General features: G+C 41.6%; 1 protein-coding gene across 3 annotated transcripts in view; it reads right to left on the reverse strand.

The window, feature by feature from the left end:
- l1cama (L1 cell adhesion molecule, paralog a) overlaps positions 1 to 22,381 on the reverse strand; it is a 39,677-nt gene that overhangs the window by 9,307 nt on the left and 7,989 nt on the right. For 2 of the 3 annotated variants that reach the window (XM_072367439.1, XM_072367438.1), the window contains exons 2-16: positions 10,764 to 11,124; positions 9,508 to 9,522; positions 7,952 to 8,054; positions 7,260 to 7,462; positions 6,178 to 6,300; positions 5,447 to 5,617; positions 4,248 to 4,362; positions 3,729 to 3,913; positions 2,499 to 2,630; positions 2,266 to 2,412; positions 2,075 to 2,186; positions 1,615 to 1,772; positions 1,361 to 1,520; positions 810 to 934; positions 527 to 628 (exon numbers count right to left, since the gene is read on the reverse strand). In XM_072367439.1, the coding sequence (XP_072223540.1) occupies positions 527 to 628; positions 810 to 934; positions 1,361 to 1,520; positions 1,615 to 1,772; positions 2,075 to 2,186; positions 2,266 to 2,412; positions 2,499 to 2,630; positions 3,729 to 3,913; positions 4,248 to 4,362; positions 5,447 to 5,617; positions 6,178 to 6,300; positions 7,260 to 7,462; positions 7,952 to 8,054; positions 9,508 to 9,522; positions 10,764 to 10,893 (1,981 nt within the window). In that variant the 5' untranslated portion in view covers positions 10,894 to 11,124. The remainder of the gene's footprint in view (positions 1 to 526; positions 629 to 809; positions 935 to 1,360; positions 1,521 to 1,614; positions 1,773 to 2,074; positions 2,187 to 2,265; positions 2,413 to 2,498; positions 2,631 to 3,728; positions 3,914 to 4,247; positions 4,363 to 5,446; positions 5,618 to 6,177; positions 6,301 to 7,259; positions 7,463 to 7,951; positions 8,055 to 9,507; positions 9,523 to 10,763; positions 11,125 to 22,381) is intronic. The other variant, XM_072367440.1, reaches the window with a different exon arrangement.

Here is a 22,381-nt window from a genome sequence, read left to right on the forward strand (position 1 = left end):
AAGGAGCAATTGGAAAAGGCACGAGAACCAAAAGGAAGTGATAAAAACATAAACACTCAGCTGAGGACAAAAAATATGTTGACAGACTCTGAGCTTGTGTGGTTAAAAGGTCGCATATGTCTCAACCCCCCAATCCCAGGTCACCATACATCAAATTAAGTTGAATTTTAGGTTAAATGATTGGGCAGGTTATAGTTAGGGTACAAGTAAAGTAAGTACAATCATAATCACATAAATGAAAGTAATGCAGTGTGATGTTGTCTGAATATACGACAGCAGTTTTAGTTTCTAATAGAAGAACAGAGCAGGAGTATAGTAGATGCAGGTACTTAAAATCCCCATGGATGAAAAGAGGGCATTGAGTTGTATAGGAAAGGGAGATAGGAACTGCATTGTGTCAGTGGAGAGTCTCTGTGGGCATATAAACCAGAGTGTCTATGTATGTATGTGTGCGTGTGTGTGTGTGTGTGTGTGTATGTATGTGTGTGTGTGTGTGTGTGTGTGTGTGTGTGTATGCGCAATAAACCTTGCACAAGGCTGTTGTGGTCATCTCCAGGAGTCCAGCTGAGAGAGACTTCACGATGCTTTGAATCAGAGATGTGGAGAAGACCAGGAGGGTCTGGACGGTCTAAGCATAACAACATTTTCAATATTATTATGGTAAATGTCTGTGCTCTACTTGTCTACAAACATCATTTTCCGAGGTATTATTAAAAGCTGTTAAACAAATCTGTGTTTATAATGTATATTGTTGTGTATTCAGTCTTAGACAATTCTTAGTTTCTTATCAGGAAGCACCGTGATCTTACCACATAAAGTAAGAGTGCCATTGGCTTCAGCCATGTCCAGTGTAGTGATGATCTGACAGGTGTAGACACCCTCATCTGCTAGTTCCACATTAGCGATAATGAGGTCCGATCCTTCAAATGTGTATCTGAGAAAATATATCATATGTTAATGAAGATTCTCAGTCATCCAGGTCATGGTAATCATAGGAGCTTGAATTAGGGCAACTGGACTTCTGAACTGAGTTCTTCAGTTTGAACGGAAGAAGACTTTCAGATGAGAGGTGAAACATCTTCAAGATCCAAGAAGAAGTCCAGTTGCCCTTATTCAAGCTCTTATGAAAATACATGATAGTTATTTTCATTATCCTTTTCCCTTAAATTATGATTATAACACCTTGGAGTCATCCCCTCTTCCTCATCATCTCATCAAACTCCTTTATATTCTTGTCACAACAAAAGTTGACAATACACACACATGGTGATACATGGTGGCAAGAAATGTTTTGTGTTTAAGCTTCTAACATCATCTTCTTTTTTTTTTAAGTGTCTATCATGTAGAGTTTCAGTCTAACTTTTCATCACTGTGGGATTCGTAGAGCTTCTGACTGTTCTTCCTCCACTGAATGACAGGAGTGCTGAGGCTGGCATCAATGAGGGCCACACACGTGAAGATTGCCGTGTTTCCAGGCTGCACCTTCAGAGCCTGTGGTGGTGACAGGATTACTGTCTTGTCTGGAGGGGAAAGTAAGGAGACACAAAGCTGAGACGAGCTTCAAGAGGTGCAAATAACATAAGTTGCTTCGGGACTCATGTGTGTCTCACTCACTGAACACCTCCAGCTCCGCACTGATTGACAAGTTGGAGTTCTGCACTGAGCAGGTGTAGATGCCCTTGTCTTCATGGGTGACATTAGAGATCTCAAGCCCCCCATTGGTGAGCGGGTTAATTCTGGGATCAGCCAGAATGGAGGATGTCACCCTCTCCCTAGAAAACACACACATCAGAAACTTGGCAAACAGAGCACAAAATAATGCTTTTCAGTTTCTGCTGATAAATTCACCAGTTTAAATGCCACTTTACTCAATTAACATAAAAATAAAGCCTTTTTGGTTAATTGCCACACTGACAAAATACACAGTCACAGCCCAGATGTACAGGCATTTGGCTGTTAATTTATGCAAACTGAGAGCTACTCATGCAACAACATCAGCTCTTTGAAGTACAATATAAAAGGCTGCCAGAAAGCACTAGGATATTCAGTATAAGGTCCCAGTCATCTGCCATACCATATGACTTTGGGTTTCGGAGAGCCAAAGGTCTCGCACTCAAGTAAACCCTTCTGGCCTTCTGTATATGAGTACATTTTCCCATCTTCAGTAAGGATCTGGGGAGGTAGCTCTGAAACAACATACACATTCATGATATGCAGGGAGATGCACACACTGAAAATTCAGTTAAATAAGCGACAAACACCCACCAATGACATAGACATTGGTGTTGGTGAGTATGGTTCCATGTTTGTTGGAGGCCCGGCACTGGTAGATGGCTGTGTCTCCAAAGTTGACATCCTCCAGGATCAAAGATCCACTTGCTGTCACAGTGCGTCGTAAGTCCTCATCAGTTGCTGTTGAAAGGTTACATAATCTTAGTTCATTTTAAGTTTCAAGAGATGTGTGTTGAAGTATGTTCAGGTAGGTTTGTGTCTCACACCTGTGAGTGGGATCCCATTGATGGTCCAGCTGGTGGTAGGAGTGGGGATGCCATCTGCCTGGCAGTCTAGTCTGACAGTCTCACCTGGGGCATATAATTGACTGGCTGGTTCTTTGATCCAATAAGGGGCAGCTACCATGAACAGAATAAACACACGTGTGTAAAATATTGTAAAATATTATATTTCTTGATTCAATCGCACCAAAACAAAAGATTAATTGGCCACACCCTACACTTAAACAACAAATTATGAACTACAACCCTGTTTCTGAAAAAATGCAATGTGAAATGTAAATGAACAGAGAACGCAATGGCCTTATATGTACATATACATATACATATACATTTCAGCCTTATATGTTGAAACTGAGAAATCATGTTGTCCTTGGGAAAATATTATGTTCACTCTGAAGTGATGCCAGCTACAGGTTTTTTTTTGTTTTTGTTTTTTTTAAAGTCAGGATAGGAGAAAAAAAACCCATCATATGTTGCTCCATATATATGGAGCCATCCAGATTACTTTTTAATGGAAAGTCTGTCTTTTTTAAGAAACAAACCTCATCTTGCATTACAGTATTGCAACAAAATGACTTTGTGGTAAAGAGTCTAAACAGGCCTGCCCAGACTTGTCACCTACCTAAAACAATTAGTGCAACAAAAATATGACAAAGGAGGTAAAATATGAAATCCTGTATCAAGCAAATATTTAATTTTTGTTTCACATTTATTTAAATGTGTTGCTGGCATCTTAATTTGATTTGTTGTCTTTGTACTATTTTACAGTAATAAGAAAACCATCTCATGCAGAATCTTTTGCCGTTTTACAACGTTCCAACTGGAAACAGCTTTTTCTTCTTTTCTTTTTTCAGTCACACAGAGAGCTGTGTAACTGTGAAAGACGTGCTTACTAGGCAGGGACAGAGTTATAAATAGCAGTTTGGTGTTGCTTAGTGTGAAGTGTACGATAATGATTATGTGATTTCCTCTGTGACTAATGTTATTTATTATTTCTATTTTAAATTTTTTGTTTCAAAATGAATGTGCTATTGTAGTTAACAATGTTGTGATGATATGAGGTTAACGTATGATCTGTATGAACTATGAACTTCAAAATATCCAGTGGAAATGATACTAAAATTTGTGGTCTTTCATCTTTATCAATGACAAGTAATTTTGTTTCCATGTTAATTCGTGTTTGTGTGTTTGTGCATGAGAAAGAGTGAGACACACCTTCTACGGTCAACATGTAAGTGTGACTGGCCTTTCCTTGGGTGTTTTCAGCTATACACTGGTACTCGCCCCCATCACTTTCTGAGATATTTGTGAAGCGCAGGCGGCGATCAAACATATCTCTTACAGTCCGAGATTCAGACATCTCACCATCCTTCCTTAACCATGTAATTTCAGGAGTTGGTCTGAAGGAGGGGGGAGTCAAAACAGGCACATGTATTGCGGGATATCAGAGAAGATGTATGTTGAGATATGCAGGTGTATAACAGAGAGAAGTAATAGGTAAGTATGTAACAGGCAGGATGAGAGAGAGAGATATGATGGAAACAGTGAGGAATATATTAAAGAGAGAGGGCAGCAGGAAGCAGAGTTGGCAGATGAGAGCAAATTAAGTGAAGCGTGGGGAGGAAGGAGGTAGATGAAAGGCAGGAACAATTGATTTAAAGGAGTGGCTTTGGTTTTCTGATTTATGTAGGCACAGGCACATATACATGTCCACATGTATGCACAAATACTCACAGGCCTTGGACGATGCACTCAAGCTCTACTGTCTGGCCTTTGAGGGTGTGGTATGTGCTGTGGGATCCAGAAGGTCTTATCATGTGTGGTCTCCGGTTGCGCAGGACAGAATTGGCTGGACGGGAGAGATGGAAATGCATAGAAAAAGAGAAAGACTCATACATATGTATGGGGATTTTTCAGATTGCTGTGCTGCTGACACAGCAGCTACTCTGACACGCATACACACCAGGATGTAGGGTGTGGAGTCATGTGGGGATGACTTTACCACTCTAACAAATCGTACAGATTTACACACACAGGTCTGATGTAAACATGTGCTCATCCTTCTGACCTCTAGTTGGACCACAGATGCTGGCAGCCACCTCTCAGTGTGAACTGCTTCTCATTACAACTGGGCTGAGAAGGTGATGGACCCCTTGCTGGACCCCTTGCTGGCTATGGGACATCCATCGGATATGGTGTCTGCTTTAGTCAGCACACCATACCACCACATGGTGGTAAACTGACTTTGGTTTAACTACAGAGTCTCTGAAGATCTCAGTAAAAACAACACTGCACATGTCAATTTAATACTGGCTGTTTAACATCGAAATTACTATACACAGTGCAATTGATGGAAGCTCTACAAAAAGAGAGAAAATTGGTCTGAGTGTCGTGTTTGGTAACAGAACAGGATGAATCAAGATGGTTCAAATTTATGGTTTGGGGAGAAACGTTCCAATGGGCATTTTACAGATTTCAAAGACCTCTGTTATACTTATTCCAGTCCTCTGATTTTATCATGTCCAACAATTTTCTCTGAGCACTGAAGACAAAATTCCACTCACAATTCATCGAGTTGATTTGGCGGCACAAATCTGAAAATCAAACTAACACTATGTAGATGTCTACAATCACTGGCAGCAAACCAGAAGTATAATTTGTGATATTTGGTTGAACAAATTACTTTGATATTATAAAATTGCAAAGAAAATTTGAACTATTATACAGATTTTTATATTTAAAATGACAACCTGATTTCTAATCTAAATTAATCTTTCATAGTTTGTTTTGTATATGGTTGGAATATAACCAGTTTGACATCTATTTATACCATCACATATAAAGTATTAAAGACATCACGTCTTTAAGTATCACCACTTCAGTTTATGTTGCATCAGCTGGGTTTTCATCAGTTGATCCAGAACAAAACTCACAGGGGTTGACCTTCAGAGAGATGGGTTCTTTTGTCAGAATCGTCCGCGTCGCCAGGTACTGGACGTTGCACGTGTAGTCATTCCTGCTGTCCTCTGTGGTTAAATGAGCAAAGTATAGGTTGCCATCCCTCCCTACCACCACACGCTTACTAAGCTGGATATGATGTAGCCCTGATGAAAAAGAAAGAGTGGAACGGAGTCAGAAAATAAAACTGTATCTGCTGTCATAAAGAAAAACATTTTAAAAGAACAGAAAAGCTCAACATGATATTAACAAGACAATAACACAGCGAGAGAATACAGAGGAAGGAGGTACAAGGATACAATATTTCTGTCAGTTCTTAGTCATCCAGGACATGGTAATCCTGACAGAAAGTGGGACTATTCATTTATACATCTATTTTTTGGTACTTGAAATAAACCGAAAAAAAGTCCACTTGTTTAATACTTTCGCTCTTAAGATAAAAGAAAGAATAAAATGATTAAGTATAAACAGAGTAGGGAGTAGGGAGAGTAGAGATAAGAATAGATCCCTCTCAGACTGCAAAATGCTGGAAAACATGAGAGAAACAATGGTAAAAATACTCTTTCCAAGATAAACATAAGATAAACTTTTTCTCATATGAGGATCGTGGAAAACAATGGAAGGGTATATAGTCTATAATAGTCAGTTTTATGAGGGAGACAGGAAGCATTTAATAGCTCCGGAGATGGAAAGGTAATGTACTCACTCCAGTCCATCCAGTGAATGATGGGCTCCATGGAGCTCTGTGGGGGGTTACACTTAAGAACCATACTGTTTCCCTCGTCAGCCTTCATATTAACTTTTTTTTCTTTCTGCTGAGACGGGAGGACTACAGGGAGGTAAACAAGGAGCAAATACACAGTGGTAAGTCTGTGAGAAAACAGCTGATGAACAAACACAAACATATTGAAAGATCTCCTGAGGCAATCCTCATCAAATGTCACCTTAAACACACAACACTGTGGAGGAGGAGGGTTATTTATAAATTTCCATTGGAGGAACTTCACAGAATAGGTCAGATGGTCTTCTGTGTGACAGATGATGAATGATGTGATTTCTCAGTCACGTGTGCATACTCTAAGAACCCCCCACACCCCTCTCTGCCCATTGTTGATAACCCCACAGGAGCCACTGAAAAGTGCTTCACATGACATCAACTCAAGAGTGTTTCTGGGGAAACCGTTGTCAGGGAAACTGTGAGAGAAGGAGGTCGCCCAGGAGAGAGCCCGTCACACAGGTGCATGGATACAAAGGTGCTCTTTACTTTTGCTCAGGTGGTGTGTGTGTGTGTGTGTGTGTTGCGCGCGTGCGTGTGTGTGTGTGTACTGATTGTTGTGTTATTGCATGTAATTATGTTGTGGGTGGCAGCTGAGCTCTAAGTGTGAGCCTCCATCTACTAACTGAGCTATTTATAAAGCAGGCAAAGTTTTACCGCTTGCTCAGCTTGCAGCTTTTTAAATTAACAATATAAATCCACAACAACGCAGCTCACTTCCAATCTGGACCTTGAAAGTATTAACACAGGCATAAACAAGAAGTAATACTGAAGCTGACATTTATGGAGGATGATGTAATTCTTCTGATGATTGAAAACACATCAGAAGATCACTGATTTGTTTGAGACCATTTCAAAGCATGTAGACCTATTCCTATGGCTAAAGCCAAATGATTTCAAATCTGCAAATATAAAATTTATTGGTAAACGTATTGACCATCCTCAAAACTGGACAGTTCTGTCTTTGAACAACTAGTCAGTGATTGCTTTATACGTCCTCAATGTGTTCTCACCATCAATTCTGAGGATGGCCTCGTTAGACACAGCTGTTCCCAATCCATTGGATGCATAGCAGACATATTTGCCTTGGTACTGCTTCAGGGAGTCCATGGCATTACTGAGCGTGTAGAACGCAAACGTGCCTAAACGTTCAGTAACTTTCAGTTCTGGATCACTGCCTGGGTCGAATTCTTCTCCATCCTTGGTCCATCGGAAACTTAAAAGAAGAGACAACAAGAATAAATTGACACTGACACAGGACCATTCATTCAGAAATCAAAGTCACAGTCATTTCTATGTGCCTTTGAGAACGGTCATTAACATGACAAGATATCACTGAGTTTGAGGGAACAAATGAATTGCTGTAAATTTTACACAAGATGCTCCAGCGGGGCTCAGAATCTTGTGCTGTGTAATTGCAATATTCATCTTGTCCTCGGCAATGGGAGCAGTTTTCCACTTCACAGCAGCTAAGACACTCTAGGAGGAGATTGCTCGAGGGCTTAATGACATTTATCCCCTGTTGAAACAAGAACTCTGACTGCGAGAAGCTGTTCTCTCATGTAATACTAATATGTAGATGTCAGTTGAACAAGGAGATGGAAGGTCACTGTTCCCAGATTTCTTAAAAACTCTGTGAGTAATGTGGCAGCCTAAGACATAGACAAACAAGGGTTATTTTGTCTGGATGTGTGTGTTAACTAACATGGGCGGAGGGTTGCCAGATGCTTCGCAGTTCATGACAAAGTCCTCAACGCTGAAGACGGTGACAGACCCTGGCTGTCCGGTGATCACAGGAGGCCTCTTGACTGTGTGAACGAAAATAAAAGCTAGTGCAGTCACAACATGATTATAAAGCAAAAATGGTTGCACATAAAGATAATTTGAACAGGTGAAGAGAGATACACGTATTATAAATAGTTTTGCAGGCTTTGAATTGCTGAATTCACCTGACCTGCTTTCGCAAAATATGCCACCATAACTCCAGCTGTGGCATGCAAACATTAATCACCCTGCATGAGTCTTAGACATTTACATAGCCACGTTTGAAGGCTTAATAGACAGCACAAAATCACTATAAAAACAGCTGCCTACAAGTAAATTCAGTCGATATCACTTAAAAATACTCCCCAGACAAAGAGATGAAATGTAGGCCATGGAAAAGAGTAAGAGCAAGAGGGAGAGAAAATGGGTTGAGATGAGAGGAAATGGATACAACATAATGTAAGACAGAGAGTTAATGTAAAAAAGATATATGGCACAGCAGTCCATGTGAGACTAAGAGACGGTGAAAAGGATGTATAAGTCTGTGGAGAAAAGCAGAGATAAGAAGAGAAAAGTAGAGGTTTCTCTTTCTTTTGCATTTCTGATGCTGCACACTGAAAAAAGACTTGCTTGAAGATGTATTACACGTTTTATAGAGATACATTGAAAAATCTTTGATTCCTATACACATGGGCTGTTTGCAGTGGAATTTGAGTCAAAGCGTGAGACTCGTGGGTATAGTTTTTAATTTGACTTGAAGGAAAAGAGACTCATCATTAATAAATCCACATTATGTAGGTAAATAGGTAAAGCTGGAAAAGAAGGGGAGGGGTGGTCGCGCTGCAGAAGAAGAGGAAAAGGCACTGAAGATGGAGAGCTAAGCAGACAGGGGAGACAGATGAAAGTGCAGCAAAGAGAGAGAGAGCATGCTGGGCAGAGAAAGACAGAGCAAGGGGAGGGGAAAAACAAACAAAAGAGTGAATACACAGAGAGAGGCAGAGTGAAGAAATTTAATGAAAGAATTCCCACTGATAGAAGAAATAAGCCATTTTCCTCAGCTGATCAAATTGAAGTTTAGGCTGCAGGCACTGCTCCAATATTGGCAGAGGAGGAGGAGAGGAGCTGGTTCTTAGTGCTTTAACTCCTCTTTATTTCCCCATGTCTTTGATCTGACAGCCCTGCTGCCTCTTTACAGACAGCAGCTACGCAAACTTCCTCCTCCCCGCTCCTACAGGGATGTCACCCATTGGAAGCCAAAGAGGCTAAATACACTCCCACAAACACGGACACATGTTCACATTGACAAGCTCACTGAAATTACATTGCAAGTGCACGGTAACATCAGATTAGTTGAAGTGAAGCATCATGTGGAGGGAGTTTAATTTTCTGTTTGCAGAAAGGGAAAACAACATCTGGGATAAAGGAAGTGTTTACAGTAAGCTTTAACAGCACATGCATTAATACAAGAAACACATCGATAAAGTTGAAAGCACTTACGATCACTTATGTTGTCTGTTAATCCACAATGTTGGCCAGAGTAAAAGCAATGAAGGAAAATATGTCAGTTAGAGTAGATAGATTGATCAACGTTTAGATCAATATCTAGATCGATATCTAGATATAGATAGATAGATAGATAGAGTCATACTCTCACACAAGGGAACCAAGGTTGAAACTGACCAAATATTGTCCATCATTTTCATTTTTCTAATATACTCTCAGGCACAGCTGGCTGAGTTGGGCACAAAAACAATTGCTAAGTGTTAAATATCCATAATTACATGGTTACAGGTTTTGTCCTCTGTAATGGTGCCTGGCTTTTTTGCCTCCTTGACATGGATTCTAACCCACCTCCTGTATTGATCGCGATCACTGTCTCAGTAGCTCTAATCGACATGTCAGAGGCTGCCTAATTTAAAAGCAGAGGACACCTTGACCTTTTCCATCTTTGACCTGCTCCTTCTTCCTCATCCTTCTTTCATCCTCCTCAGCCTCTTCACCTCTGTGTCACCTTGCCCCTTTGGGAATTAGATGAGGAAATTTACTGCATTTCATCAACTTTTGAGTGATTTATGTGTGTGAGGCCACACACTGTTTGCATTCTTACACTTTTGAAATATGTGGAGGTAGTGATGGAGTGTGACTCATAGCTAGTAGTCTTAGATGAAGAGTGAACAACAGAAGCAGAATAGAAAACAATATCCTCTTTCTCTCTACTGGAGCTTTGTGGGCAGGTCGGTAGCAGCAGAGGAGATGAAGATCAATTTCCCTGCAGGGCCACAAGCTCAGCTGTATTTCTAATGCCCACATATTGCATCGAGGAGAAATGAAAACGAGTGAAGAAAAACCTTGCTGGATTTTTGTTGTATGACCAAGTTGTTGATTTAATTACTCCTTTATCAGATTCTGGTTCTCACCAAGGGAACCAGATCAATAGAGGGACTAATCAATGCAGTATGAGGGGATCAGTTACAAAGTAATTAGACACACCACATGCCCAGATGAGATCTAACCAAAGAAATCTCTTAGAGTGGTATTTTGAGCAAAACACATTCTTTTTCACTGAATATTGAGGTTACTGAAGGAAAAACACATGCTCATACTCTTTTTTTTCACTAATTAATCATGATTAAAGATCATTATTAGGGTGCTTTGATGAATCAACAGTGTAATTAGCACAACAAATAGATCTTTGAACCACACTGTAGCATCCAGCGATTGTTATGTATATCATGATATTAATCAGTACTCACAGTTGAAGGGTATTTGTATGGCTGCTTGGCTGGTCTGGGCACTGAGGAAAAGGAGGGTGAGGTAAAGGGGGAGGAGGTGGGAGGAGCGCTGCCCCCTACTGCAAACCTGCTGTCGCTGCGAGTGAGGCATTGCTCACTGTCCCGTCAAAGTTCCACCTGCTCACACACTTAGTAAAATACACAGAGAGGCAACTTCGCTCTTACACACAAAAACACACTGAAGCTGAGCAAGTATGAGGCTGTGTCTCCTGTGCTAGTGGCCTTGGCTTTTCCTTATGTGTCTTTTGGTCCTGCTTGTCTTGTGTATCTCCTTTGGTTTTCCTCTTTAAATCAGGTCAAAGCCCTCCTGCAGGTCTCCTCTCTGAAAGATGAAAAAAGAGAGAAGGGCAGGGAGGGGTGTTGGAGGAGGGGAGAGAGGGAGGGGCAGAGAGGGGCCATGTGTCAGAATGGGAAAAGATTACTGTGCACCATGTGGTCACACCAACAGACTGAGACAGCGAGTTAACGCGGCAATCAAAAGTCAACAATACAAATGGAAAGGACAAAACATTTACAATGGCTGTCAAAAAACCTGCCCCTGCACACACCAACACACAAAGTCTGCATTTGGTTTTAATGACATGACCAGTGGCCCATATGGAGAAGCCAGTCAGCAGGACAGATGGACAGAATGCCACAACAAGAAGCTGAACAGAGCCTCTCAGCACCCAGATGGGCCATGAGCGAACAAATGCAGACTGATGAAGAGTCAAATCTGATAATACACAAGACAGACAAACAAATGGTTTTATAATTAGATTGGCTGGTCAGGGCTGCATTGCATGTACTGAACGACTCAGAGTGAGATTGGGTGACAGTACTGTGATAAAGATGCGATAAAGATGCTATCACTCGTGGTGAGTGAGGCAAGCCACCCCTCCAGGGAGTCCATCCATTCTCCATCTGTAACATTGGAGTCGGTCCCTGCCGCAACAAGCAGGCTGTCCTCCCCCGCAGCACCGCGTGACACAGCCTGCTGACTGTTTACACTACTCAGTATCACACACAAAGAGTTGTTATGGCACACCATGATTGAGACATACATGCGAGACAAAAGAAATTGGCGATAATAGAGAGAAAGGGTTGCTTGGCAACTCTGCAAAGTGGCTGAAGGAGTTTTGGCCCAATTCTCCATCGTTTGTTGGCAGTACCACAACAAAGTGATGGGTGACCTTGACAAGATGAAGGTGAGTGAGGATAGATGATGATGTTAATGATCAAGCATCAAGGGTGGGAAGAAGGTGGAGAGTGGTGATTATCATTAATTTTATTCAATGAAGTGGGTGCTGGCTGGCACATGATTCACATGTCACTAGTGGAGAGATCATAGAGCAATGTCTGTGAAAAAGAAACAGGAATGTAGGATTTGTCTACAACAAAAGAGCCAAATTAGATCAAATTAAAGAACAAACAAGTGTTAAGTCCCTAATAAGGCAGTTTAAACTAACAGTATTAGGAGTAAATGAACCATTACACTTGCTCGTTTGCCTTATCAGAAGAATGGAAAGAATACTAAGATGGGGGAGATGAAAGAGTCGTAGGTGGGTGGAGGACTTAAGGAAAGATAAAAAGTGAAAAGCGGGATTGAGGATGGGTGCGGAGGAGAACGAGAGGTGAAGCCAAGAGAGGAGACAGGGGCGCTGATTGTAGGGGTGGAGAGATGAGATGCAGGGGAGGAGGGTTGACAGCTGTGACACTAATCCTATCCATCCAGTTGCACACATATACACATACATGTGCAAGATCTTTCAATCAGTGTGCATCATTGACTTTCTTCTTTATCCTGTTCTTCTTTTCAAGTCTTTCCATTAGACTAAAGCCTCTTAAGTTGTTGTCCGTTGGAGACAGACAGCCAATTAGTCTTAAACCAGCTTCTCCGAATTGCCATTAGAGGCAGATGAATGAAGAGCTAGTTGGGGTATTACCACAGCTGTTAATGTGATCTTAAGTTGGAGCTTCCTTGTCAGCTTCTTTATCATAGAGATGGCGAAAGTTGTCCTGAGTGGAGCAAAATAACTTTGCTAATCAATGATGAGCGGCACATGCACAAAGTGAAAAACATGCGCTTATTGAGAGATATACACAAAGAAGGTTGTAATGCATGAATAGACTGACTGAAAGAAAACAGGGCAGACAGACGCACACCTCAACGGGTCTGACAGAGGACACCACGGAGATAAAAAAGGGCATGGTTCAGCGGGCTCCAGTCAAGGGGGAGACCTTGCTAAAGATATTCCACAGATGCTTCAGATGGAACAATAAAAGGGAACGGTATAATAGGTTGGGAGGGGTGAAGAAATGACTGTGATGTGAAAGAGAGGCTAAGAGGTTGCCATGTAACAAGGTCAGCCCAGCCACCCAAACATGCTGATAGCCCAGACTGATGTGGCCCGAGACAAAAAAACTACACACACATGCGCATAGACAAATTCCAAGCTGTGTGCACGGCAAGGAGCCAAGAGGCCACTCCATTATCGCAGGGGGGAGAGGCTGACACTGAAGCAGATGCCTGATTTCACTTCTTCTGGGTGACTGCTGTGTAGCTGTCAATGATCCAATCTCAGCACTGTTACCTGCTTCATTGGACAGGGTCAGAGGTCATGTGTGGGATGGCTGCTTGCAGCTGGGCTGAGGTGACCCAACAGTGTTTCTGAGTGCTTTTAAAAACTATTATCACCACTGGGATGTCATACAGTGCAATCAAAGGTCGTTCAATCATGGAGGAGACGATAGAGTGAGTAGAGCGTGTGTTGAGATTTGAGGGCCTGCTTGTTTCTTTTATTCCGCAAGAAAGCCTGACTGCAGAAAATTAGCTGCCAACGGGCCATGTACAAAACCAGCCAATCTGACGAAGACAATCTTTTAGGTCTGTCAATTATTGACAAATCATTACTCTGAGGTGTTTTGCTCAGATATTATGCAAACGAGCCAGACACATTGGATTATGCTTTTAGTGTTGCTGTCATTATCAAAGTTTAACTGCTACATTTCAGAGTGCACCGCAACTGGCACCCATTTGATAGAAAAATACAGCCCTCTTTCTTTTGTAAAATGTTGTAATTAGCACAAAGTTGACATGATGGTCGTTACCAAGCACATCGAGTGTCTAATAAGCTCTTCTGTCTGTGGGAAAAATCAAGCAAAAATGCAAGATCAAATTTCAAAAGCCTCATTATGTTAAGTTTCATACAAATTCTGATCTTTATCGTGAAACATAACAAAATCACTGTTTGATTTTGTACTCACATCTTCACATAAAAAGCTTTTTTTTTTTTTCCAAGAACGTACCCGGTATGTCTTCTCTCCATTACAGATCATGCAAAATGTGAATATAGGAAGCTTTAATCAGATGTCACAGGATTCATGGCTTTGTGTGTTGCGTATGTGCGTGCTCAAACATGTGTGCAGGTCTTGTGTCCTGTCATGGCTTGCTTTTAAATATTAACTACCTCCAGCTGTGAAGATGTGTAGTAGAAGAGGATGCAGGACAGAAGGCGGGGGGGAGAAAAATAAATGAACACATGCCCCCCTTTACCCCTTCCACTACCCTCAGGGTTAGTCTGTCTCAAGAAACATCAGATGAAAGGGAGAAGGTTGGTAGGGATATTGGTAGAATGGAGGGATTTGGAGAAAAAAAAGAAAATGCATACTAATAAATGGAAAGCTGGAGAGGCCATAAAAGAGAAGGATGATGAGAAGATGGAAGGGTCAACAGGGACTAAAAGTGAGGAAGGATGTCTGAGAAACAAGGTGAAGCTGGTGGGGGGTATATGATCAGGCACCCTACAGAGTGAATTATTCATAAAAATACCCTTCCTGTCGGCACTATTTGCCCTAAATTCACCCAGATTCATAATTCATTTGCTTCCCTTGCCATTCATTTTGTTTGGCCTAGACTGGTGTTGACCATCTATATCTGCTGTCTTTGGCACGACTGTCTGATTCTCTCATATCCAACCTCCCCTCTTTCTCTCTTTGGCAGGGTAATATGTAATGCATGAGCCTGTTGCAGTGAGACCAGTCTCAGACTCTCTTTGTCGCCACCAAAGAAAAATACCACAAATCATATAAGATAATAGGAGCTACCTGTTTCCTCTCTGCTCCACAACTGTAACACAGTCATTTGTAATTTATTATTCGCCACAGAGAATTACAAGTCTTTCTGTCATTTTCAGAAAGTGTTTGTACTTAGGAGCCCAGATTTATGATAAAAGTCTTTCCAAGAAGATGAGTACCTCATTTTCTTGTCACCTTTTGATCAATCTTCTTGTCTGTACGCCTGCATGGTATCTGACACTAAAAGCTTTCTTCATTTCCCCAACGATCACTTTTCACAGTACATTTCACAGTCCCTCTTTCCTATCCTCTCCTCTTCTGTCTACATTCACCTTATTTTCTCTCCATCACCTTCATAAACTGCTGCGGTAGCACTCTGGCTTGGACAATAGGCAACATGGCTGCTTAATTCAATATTTGCAACTTTAATGGAAGAGGGGCTTCACGGTGTAGCGCAGTGGGAGACCAATATCTTGTTCGTGCTGGCACTCTATGTTTAAAAGGCCAATGAACATGACTTTCGAGAATGATGATGCATGGTCAACTCCATATGGAAATTTACCAGCTGAAAAACACTGCGGAGCCACAGCTTATCAGGAATCCGGCTACACAGACAGTGCATTTATCAATACCGCTATTAGCATAAGCTCAGCAGTTGGATACTTTGCTACTCCCATTGGTGCCAAATGCGGTGTAGTATGTCCCTCATTTTCAAAAAGCCTGCACCCCTTAAGAGGACCCCCGCCTCACTATAACCCCTGTTGTTTTGTCAAGGGTTAGAGGTTAATATCAGTGTGGCACAAAGATGGAGAAAATAAAGGTTGTCAGAGGATCCGTGAGGGCAACCGCCCACTCCCTTTCCATCCTGGTTGCTATGACAACACGGTCTCCACACAGCATCCCCCCTTGTACATACAAATTCAGTTATTCACACACATGGTCACTAACAGGTTTGCAGTATCACTTACATATGCATACGCACGTACACACTCTCTCATGTGCTGGTGCAAATAAATTCACACACATTCATATATAAGAGCAAATACTGACTTCCTTCCTTTCTATACTATTTACACCTACTTAAAGTGACATAAAGCTGAGGGTGTTGAACTTTTTCAAGGATTTATGAGGACAAATAATTTATGGATTTGTCCAACAGAACATTAAAATGCAAGACGCAAGAACAAAATTTAAAAAGTCGTGTCGTTCTCTCGTCGGTGCACACTAACAAACACACCCTGTAGCCAAGATAGCAAAAAAAGTTACCTGTGGTGTAATTTATTTATTGATGTTTATTCCATTAAGACACAATGAGAATGTCAGAAAAAAGAGGTGAATAATTCAAGATGGAAGGAGTGGCTGGAGAAATGGATGGAGGGAAGGAGGATAGAGAAGAGACAACCAACAGAGAAAAAGAAGGGCAACACCTGCGGGAGATCAGAGAGGGATATAACAACAAAGTCAACAACAAAAAGTCTGAAAAATTCATAGAAAGCTGAAACAAAGGGAAAACGGTGGGATGCAGAGGGGAAAAAAGGGGGTTAATCGCAGACATGAAAAAAGAGATTTGGTTATGGAATCACAGCCCAGTAAAAGCCCTGGAAAATCAAAACAGGGTGTTACCCCATTGTACTCTTATAGTGTATCAGATTCCCTCTGTCTGTGTGTGTGTGTGTGTGTGTGTGTGTGTCCGCGCGTGTGTGCGCGTATCAGAAAAGATCAGCCCGTGTGTCAGCAGGTCAGCTAATCTCTCTTGTCAGCTAATGGAGCTAGTCTTGCAGATGGAGTGCTGCCTCCAGCTCTCTTTTTTCGCTTCCAGCATATTAGCAGCTGCTCACTTAAGTCCACAACTGAAGAAGAAATTTGTTTATAGAGCCTGTTCACTTAGTTAGAGGAAATGATGACATATTGAATCACTAAGCAAAAAGGAGAAATAAAAGAATAGAGCAGAATCATGACTGTCGACTTCTATGTGGAAGGAATAAATGGGTTTGGCCAGTCGTTTCCCATTTCCATTTCTTTTCAACTCATCTATAGTGTATTCTGAAATTTTGTGTGTGTGTTCTGTTTAGGTGTTGTGGTTTCTAACATCTAACTCGTGTGTTTTTATTTTTTTTTGTCCTTTTGGTATCCAAAATGTTCTTGTGTTTTTGGAGTTGCTCTGTTTTGCACCTAGGAGTCACCGTACAAAACAGATAAAAACAACACACATAAGCAAATCTTTTTTGTGTGCATTTCTACACTCACATGCACAAATCCACACACTCCTTAAGCAGCAGCACTTGTGCTTGTGGGCGTCTTTTGCTTCATTAGCAGCGCTGCGCCTGTAGCACAAAGCGCACTAATTACAGACACACCCTAAGTGTCGTGCAGAACATAAAAAATATGCTGCATGCAAGCATCCCGACAATAACCTCACATCTTCAAAGATAAGATGGATAAGATGCACAGTGGTACTTCAACATACCAGAAAATAATTTATAATAACAGCATTTCACATCCTACAACTGAAAGACACACAGTCAGGTACTCCAAGTAAAGCAGGAGCACACAGTGAAGAATATATACAGCTTCTGAAGACATTCCTTGTGGAAGAATGGTTTATAGTCCATACAGCAGGTAGTTAATTTTGTTAGCTTGAGTAAAGAGGGACAATCATGACGCTATGAAATTACATGGAAGAGCTATTAGGAGTGACCTTCTCTCATCCCTCCTCCCTGGTTGATTTCCTCCTGCACCATCACACTATCCCCACTTTCTCTCTTTATCTCTCGCGGCCAGCCTCTCCTCTTTTCTCCTGTTCGTCTAAAACAAATAGCTTCCCTTGTATTTCTTCTCATTTTGACGCACATTTTGACCTTCACTGCCACTTTTTCTATCTATGCCTTTGTGCGACATGTGCAGCTGGGAAGTGAGTCTCAGCAAAGACACTTCAGAAAACATGTTTGTGCGCCACCATTTGTCGCTTGAAGAGAAAAATTACACGAAGATCAGACGGATGAAAAGGAAATTTTAAAGTGTGTGAGCGAGACCAGCCTTTGGGGATCAAAGCAGATCAAATCAGTAGAAAGTAGCCAACATCAGTGTCTGTCGGCGTTTGCCCTGAAAGCAGATGCAGCAGCTTAACACAGATGGAGATGACAAACCAGCTGCAGCAATACAAACAGCAACACAACCAGAGTGAACCCCGGCACTGCAGCAGATGCTTGTATGTCTACACCATGGCCTTTATTAGGGCTCAAATCATTAACATGTACATGGCAATATTGATTGTTTTTCCATTCAGGTTACATTGTTATTCATAGAGAAATTGCAAAAAGAGGCTTGCAGTGTTCTCTGATCAACTTCAAGTATGAAAGAGAGCTTATGTGTGCACTTGTGTGCATGTCTGGGTTGCATCAAGTGAGGAGAGCAGGTGGGGGGAGGAGGGGCTGGAGGTGGCTGTTGCAGGTAGTGATGTCTGAAGAGGGGCTGTGAAGGCAGTCCCTCTGCAGACAGAGAGGAGGGAGTGGTCCCTCGGGTCAGGTGATAAGTGGTCCATATAGCGCTGCAGGATACAGCTGCCAGCCACTCGTGTGACATGCAAGTACACGTGGCTACCTCCGTAGGGAAATTAGGCACGCCACAACATGAAGGGAGTGGCAAAGTGTGTGTGCATGTGTGTATATGAGACCTATTACCTTCATAATCAGATAGATAATTGAGAGAAAATGTTTTTAAAAAAAAATCTTGAAAACTAGAATCCATTAAAAACATTTATCTAAATGGCTTCATCGAGCCCACATGAAATCATAGCATGATTTATTCTGTACATTGAACACATTATTCTATCATAATCATATGTCAATGGATACATAAGGAGTCGTGGGTTTCAATATCTTTCTCGAGAACACTGACACAAGGAATGAAAAAAAACAGGGATCAAACTGACAGCCTTCCAAGTGGTGAATGCCCCAGGTTGTACATGTTCTTAACAACAACATTGTTTGAATCATATTCATAAGGTCATTTTTGCAATCAGCCCCCCTGTTTTCAGCCTAGTGCCAGACTTTGTCAGAAACATTTGTCAAGGTCTTCTTGGGTTGGATGTAATCCCATATTTTCCACCACTTCAGGGAAATTAGCGGCTGGAAGGGCAAGGTCACTCAGTGCTTTGCTAACACATTTGCATGGAAAGGCCTCAGTGGCTTAACGACTGTGGGAAAGTGGATAAGTTATTTTTTCTAGTTTTACCGGGCTTATGTGGACAAGTAGGAATCACACATGAAATTACAGAATTAATGAAAACAGACAGCTGACACGCTTGCATCCATGCACAAACAGCACATATTCATTATCAAAGCGGTGCAAAATATAAATCAAGAAAAGAAACACTGCAGAAGTATAACCAATCAGATGTCACAAACAAGAGACTACAGTGCAGGTGGAGGATATGCTGTGTTAGCTCAGTGGTTTTATCTAAACAGCTAACAAGACTGTATGTGATTGTTATCTTCAAAATGATTAACCAGATCAGACAACAACTTTGGGGCAACCCCATTAACTTTGTTTTAAGTTGCAAAAGCAGCGCTTCTGTTTAAGTGCTGCCCATTTAATCAGATGCAAGGTCCTCTGGGGATGAGGAGAGAGATGTAGCATCCTTGCACAGCTTATGGAGTGGAAATTGATTGGAAAGAGAGTCAAGTGATGGTATATATATGAACAAATGTGAAAGAATGAAAGAAGTGGGGTGAAGCGCAATCGATCTTTTTAATCTTATGCAATCAACTGCAATATTGTGTTGTTATCAACTTAAATTTTTCAATACTACATCTCAAGACAAAGCTAAACCCACATTTGTTATAAGTGCTGGTGTCCTGAATGCAATTGTTTATGTTTTTCCGATAAGGAAATCTTTTTCTTCCTGCTGTGTTTGCGCTTTGTTTTTCTTTTGTACTTTGAATTCTCTTCTCGCACTGCGATCAGTCAATCTGTCATATTGTCAACGATGTTTGCCAAATTTCTGATGCTTTGTGTAAAAAAGGCGTTTTATAATAAAGGGAAATAATTTTTCTCTTAGAACACAGTTATGAATTACCATAAACTCTTCCACTCATAAACCACTACATCTGTTCTTCCACTAAGTAAAAAAGGAAAAAAACAACAACTTTAAGACAAAAGAAAAGATAATTGCACAGGCGTGAACATGCCCCAGTGGAACTGCTGCCCATCACCACATCAACACACACAACAAAGCTCAGACATGAGAACAATAATAAAACATAATTCTCGTGTCAGATGAGTCAGTTTACGATTTGCTTGCCATTCAAATGTGGCTGATTGAAGATGAAAGACAGCAGGGAGACATGGGAAACAGAGTTTGCATGGTGATGTGGCTTTGGGGCCTTGTGCATGCCTAGCCTCAGCTTAACTTGTTCTCACCACCTGTGTGTTTGTGTGTTTATTCAGGGCGTGATGGGTCAGTATTGTTATGCATGACTCACTTTGTTTGTTGTAGCTTGTGCTTTATTGTGTGTGTGAATATACGTATGTGCGTATAGGTGTCAATGCCTCTGCCTCCCATCTCTTTTCTCACTTCGCAAATCACCATGACAACCTCCTGACTCCCGTTCAGCAGCACACAGCAAATATTTCTCTCCCTGCCCCCTCCCACATGTTCATCCTCCTCACCCTATCCCCCCATCCCCCATCTCTTTCTCGCTCTGTCATATATCTACTCTCCACCTTCATCTCCCGTCTCCTGCGTCTCCATCTCTTCCTCACTCTCTATCTCTGTCTTTCTTCACTTTCCCTCTTATGTCTACATGCTACCATAGTTGAAAGAGTTCATCCTTCTTGGCTGTCGTCTTTGCAGAGAGTCTGTCTTTTATTTGTGCTTCTGTCTGTCTGTCTTTCTGTTCTCTCACCCCTGCTGATTGCCTCTCACTGTTAGTATGAAACCCCACTTTTTCTTTCTAAACTCCCTAACCTCTTGTCATTATAGAAGCTTATGAAAGCTGACAGAAAGCTTTGGTCCACCTCTGTCCAGCACTGCACCCTCAATACAACCACCCTATCAAGATAATACACATGCAATTACAGGTAGCTTTCTATCAACCTCTACCATCAACCATTATAGAGCTAGAGAGAGACAGGCCAGTCTAAAGGGAAATTGGCAGGCTGGCACAGCATTGATACAGTCCCTCGGTCCTAAGTGGCTCACTAACTCCCGTCACATCTGCTATCATTATCATCAGCAAACCATTTCTGCTCTGTAACTAAATCCAATCATTACCAATGGAGTCAGCAGCGAAGATGTATTTGAGGCAGAGCAGCTTATGCTCTCCAACAGAGGAAGGCCAGGCGCCATCAAAGGCTGCAGTGTTATCTGAGGCGTACAGCCCTTTTTGAGCAGACCCCCGTCTCTGTAAATCCCCCTCTCCATGTCTCTACAGCCCCAGCCCCTCCACGCACCACTCTGTAGTGGTGCAAAGAGATCAAGGACATGACATTTTCCAGAGCGTGTTCCAATTTTCAGCAAGGCGCGTTATGACAGAGGGTAAACAGACAACCTGTTCCATCCCGTCTGGGTTTGTATCAGTCTGCCTATGCATCGTCTGCAGTCATTCAAAAGGGAGCGACAAAAACATCTTGGTTTTATATTTATATTTATTTATCTATTCTAGGATGGAGAGTGAACAAGCAAAAAAAAAAAGTAGGATGTAGTTTAATATCTTGTCTATTTATATTTTTGTGGAGCTGCACTGTTCCCTTCTTTTCTCTCTCCCCTTTATTGCATCACATTATTTTCCTTCTAGGGTATTGCCCGTACACTGAAACCCAGCTGTGGCCATGTCTCTTTTTCCCTCTCATTTAGCTTCAGTTATGGGAGATGACAGAAAGAGTTTGTGTCTCATTCCAGAGAGAGAGGGGTAGAAAAACAGATACATAGAGGGAAGCCGCAGAGGTGCAGGGAAAACAGTGCTGACCTTTGCCTACGGCTAAACAGTCATATGAGATTCGTATGAGACTTGAGCCAACACGGTTTGACAATCCATATCTACTGTTCACACACAAACAAAACAAAAATGCTTATGGCCATCTGTTCATACTCATGCAAATACACCCACGACTAGATTTACAAGCAACATAATGCACATAGGCAAACACCTTCTCATGAAGAAAATAGTCCAGAGGCAATATTTTTGGAACAGTAAAATTACAGTGGCAGATATCTAAATAATCTCCATCCCATGATAGCACAACTTAAAACATGCCGAATGAGTTGGATCATATATAGGCCACCCATCCTACTACTTCAGCAGCTCCTGCCAGATAGTACACAGTTCTGCACAACAACAATTCTTGGACAAGTCAGAGACATTTTTCTTTATTCACACTGAAAGGAGAAACCAGCTTTCCAGACACCTGTGGAGGCGGATGGGACAAAACATAAGAAGTGTGTATGACTGCTGCACTGCTAGTAACAACCCTGTCACTTACAATTACTGTTTGCTCATTTGTCCACTTTGTAGCTATATGCT

This window comes from Leuresthes tenuis, unplaced genomic scaffold (assembly GCF_036924035.1).
Source record: "Leuresthes tenuis unplaced genomic scaffold, fLeuTen1.0.hap1 SCAF_16, whole genome shotgun sequence".
Taxonomy (NCBI): Eukaryota; Metazoa; Chordata; class Actinopteri; order Atheriniformes; family Atherinopsidae; genus Leuresthes; species Leuresthes tenuis.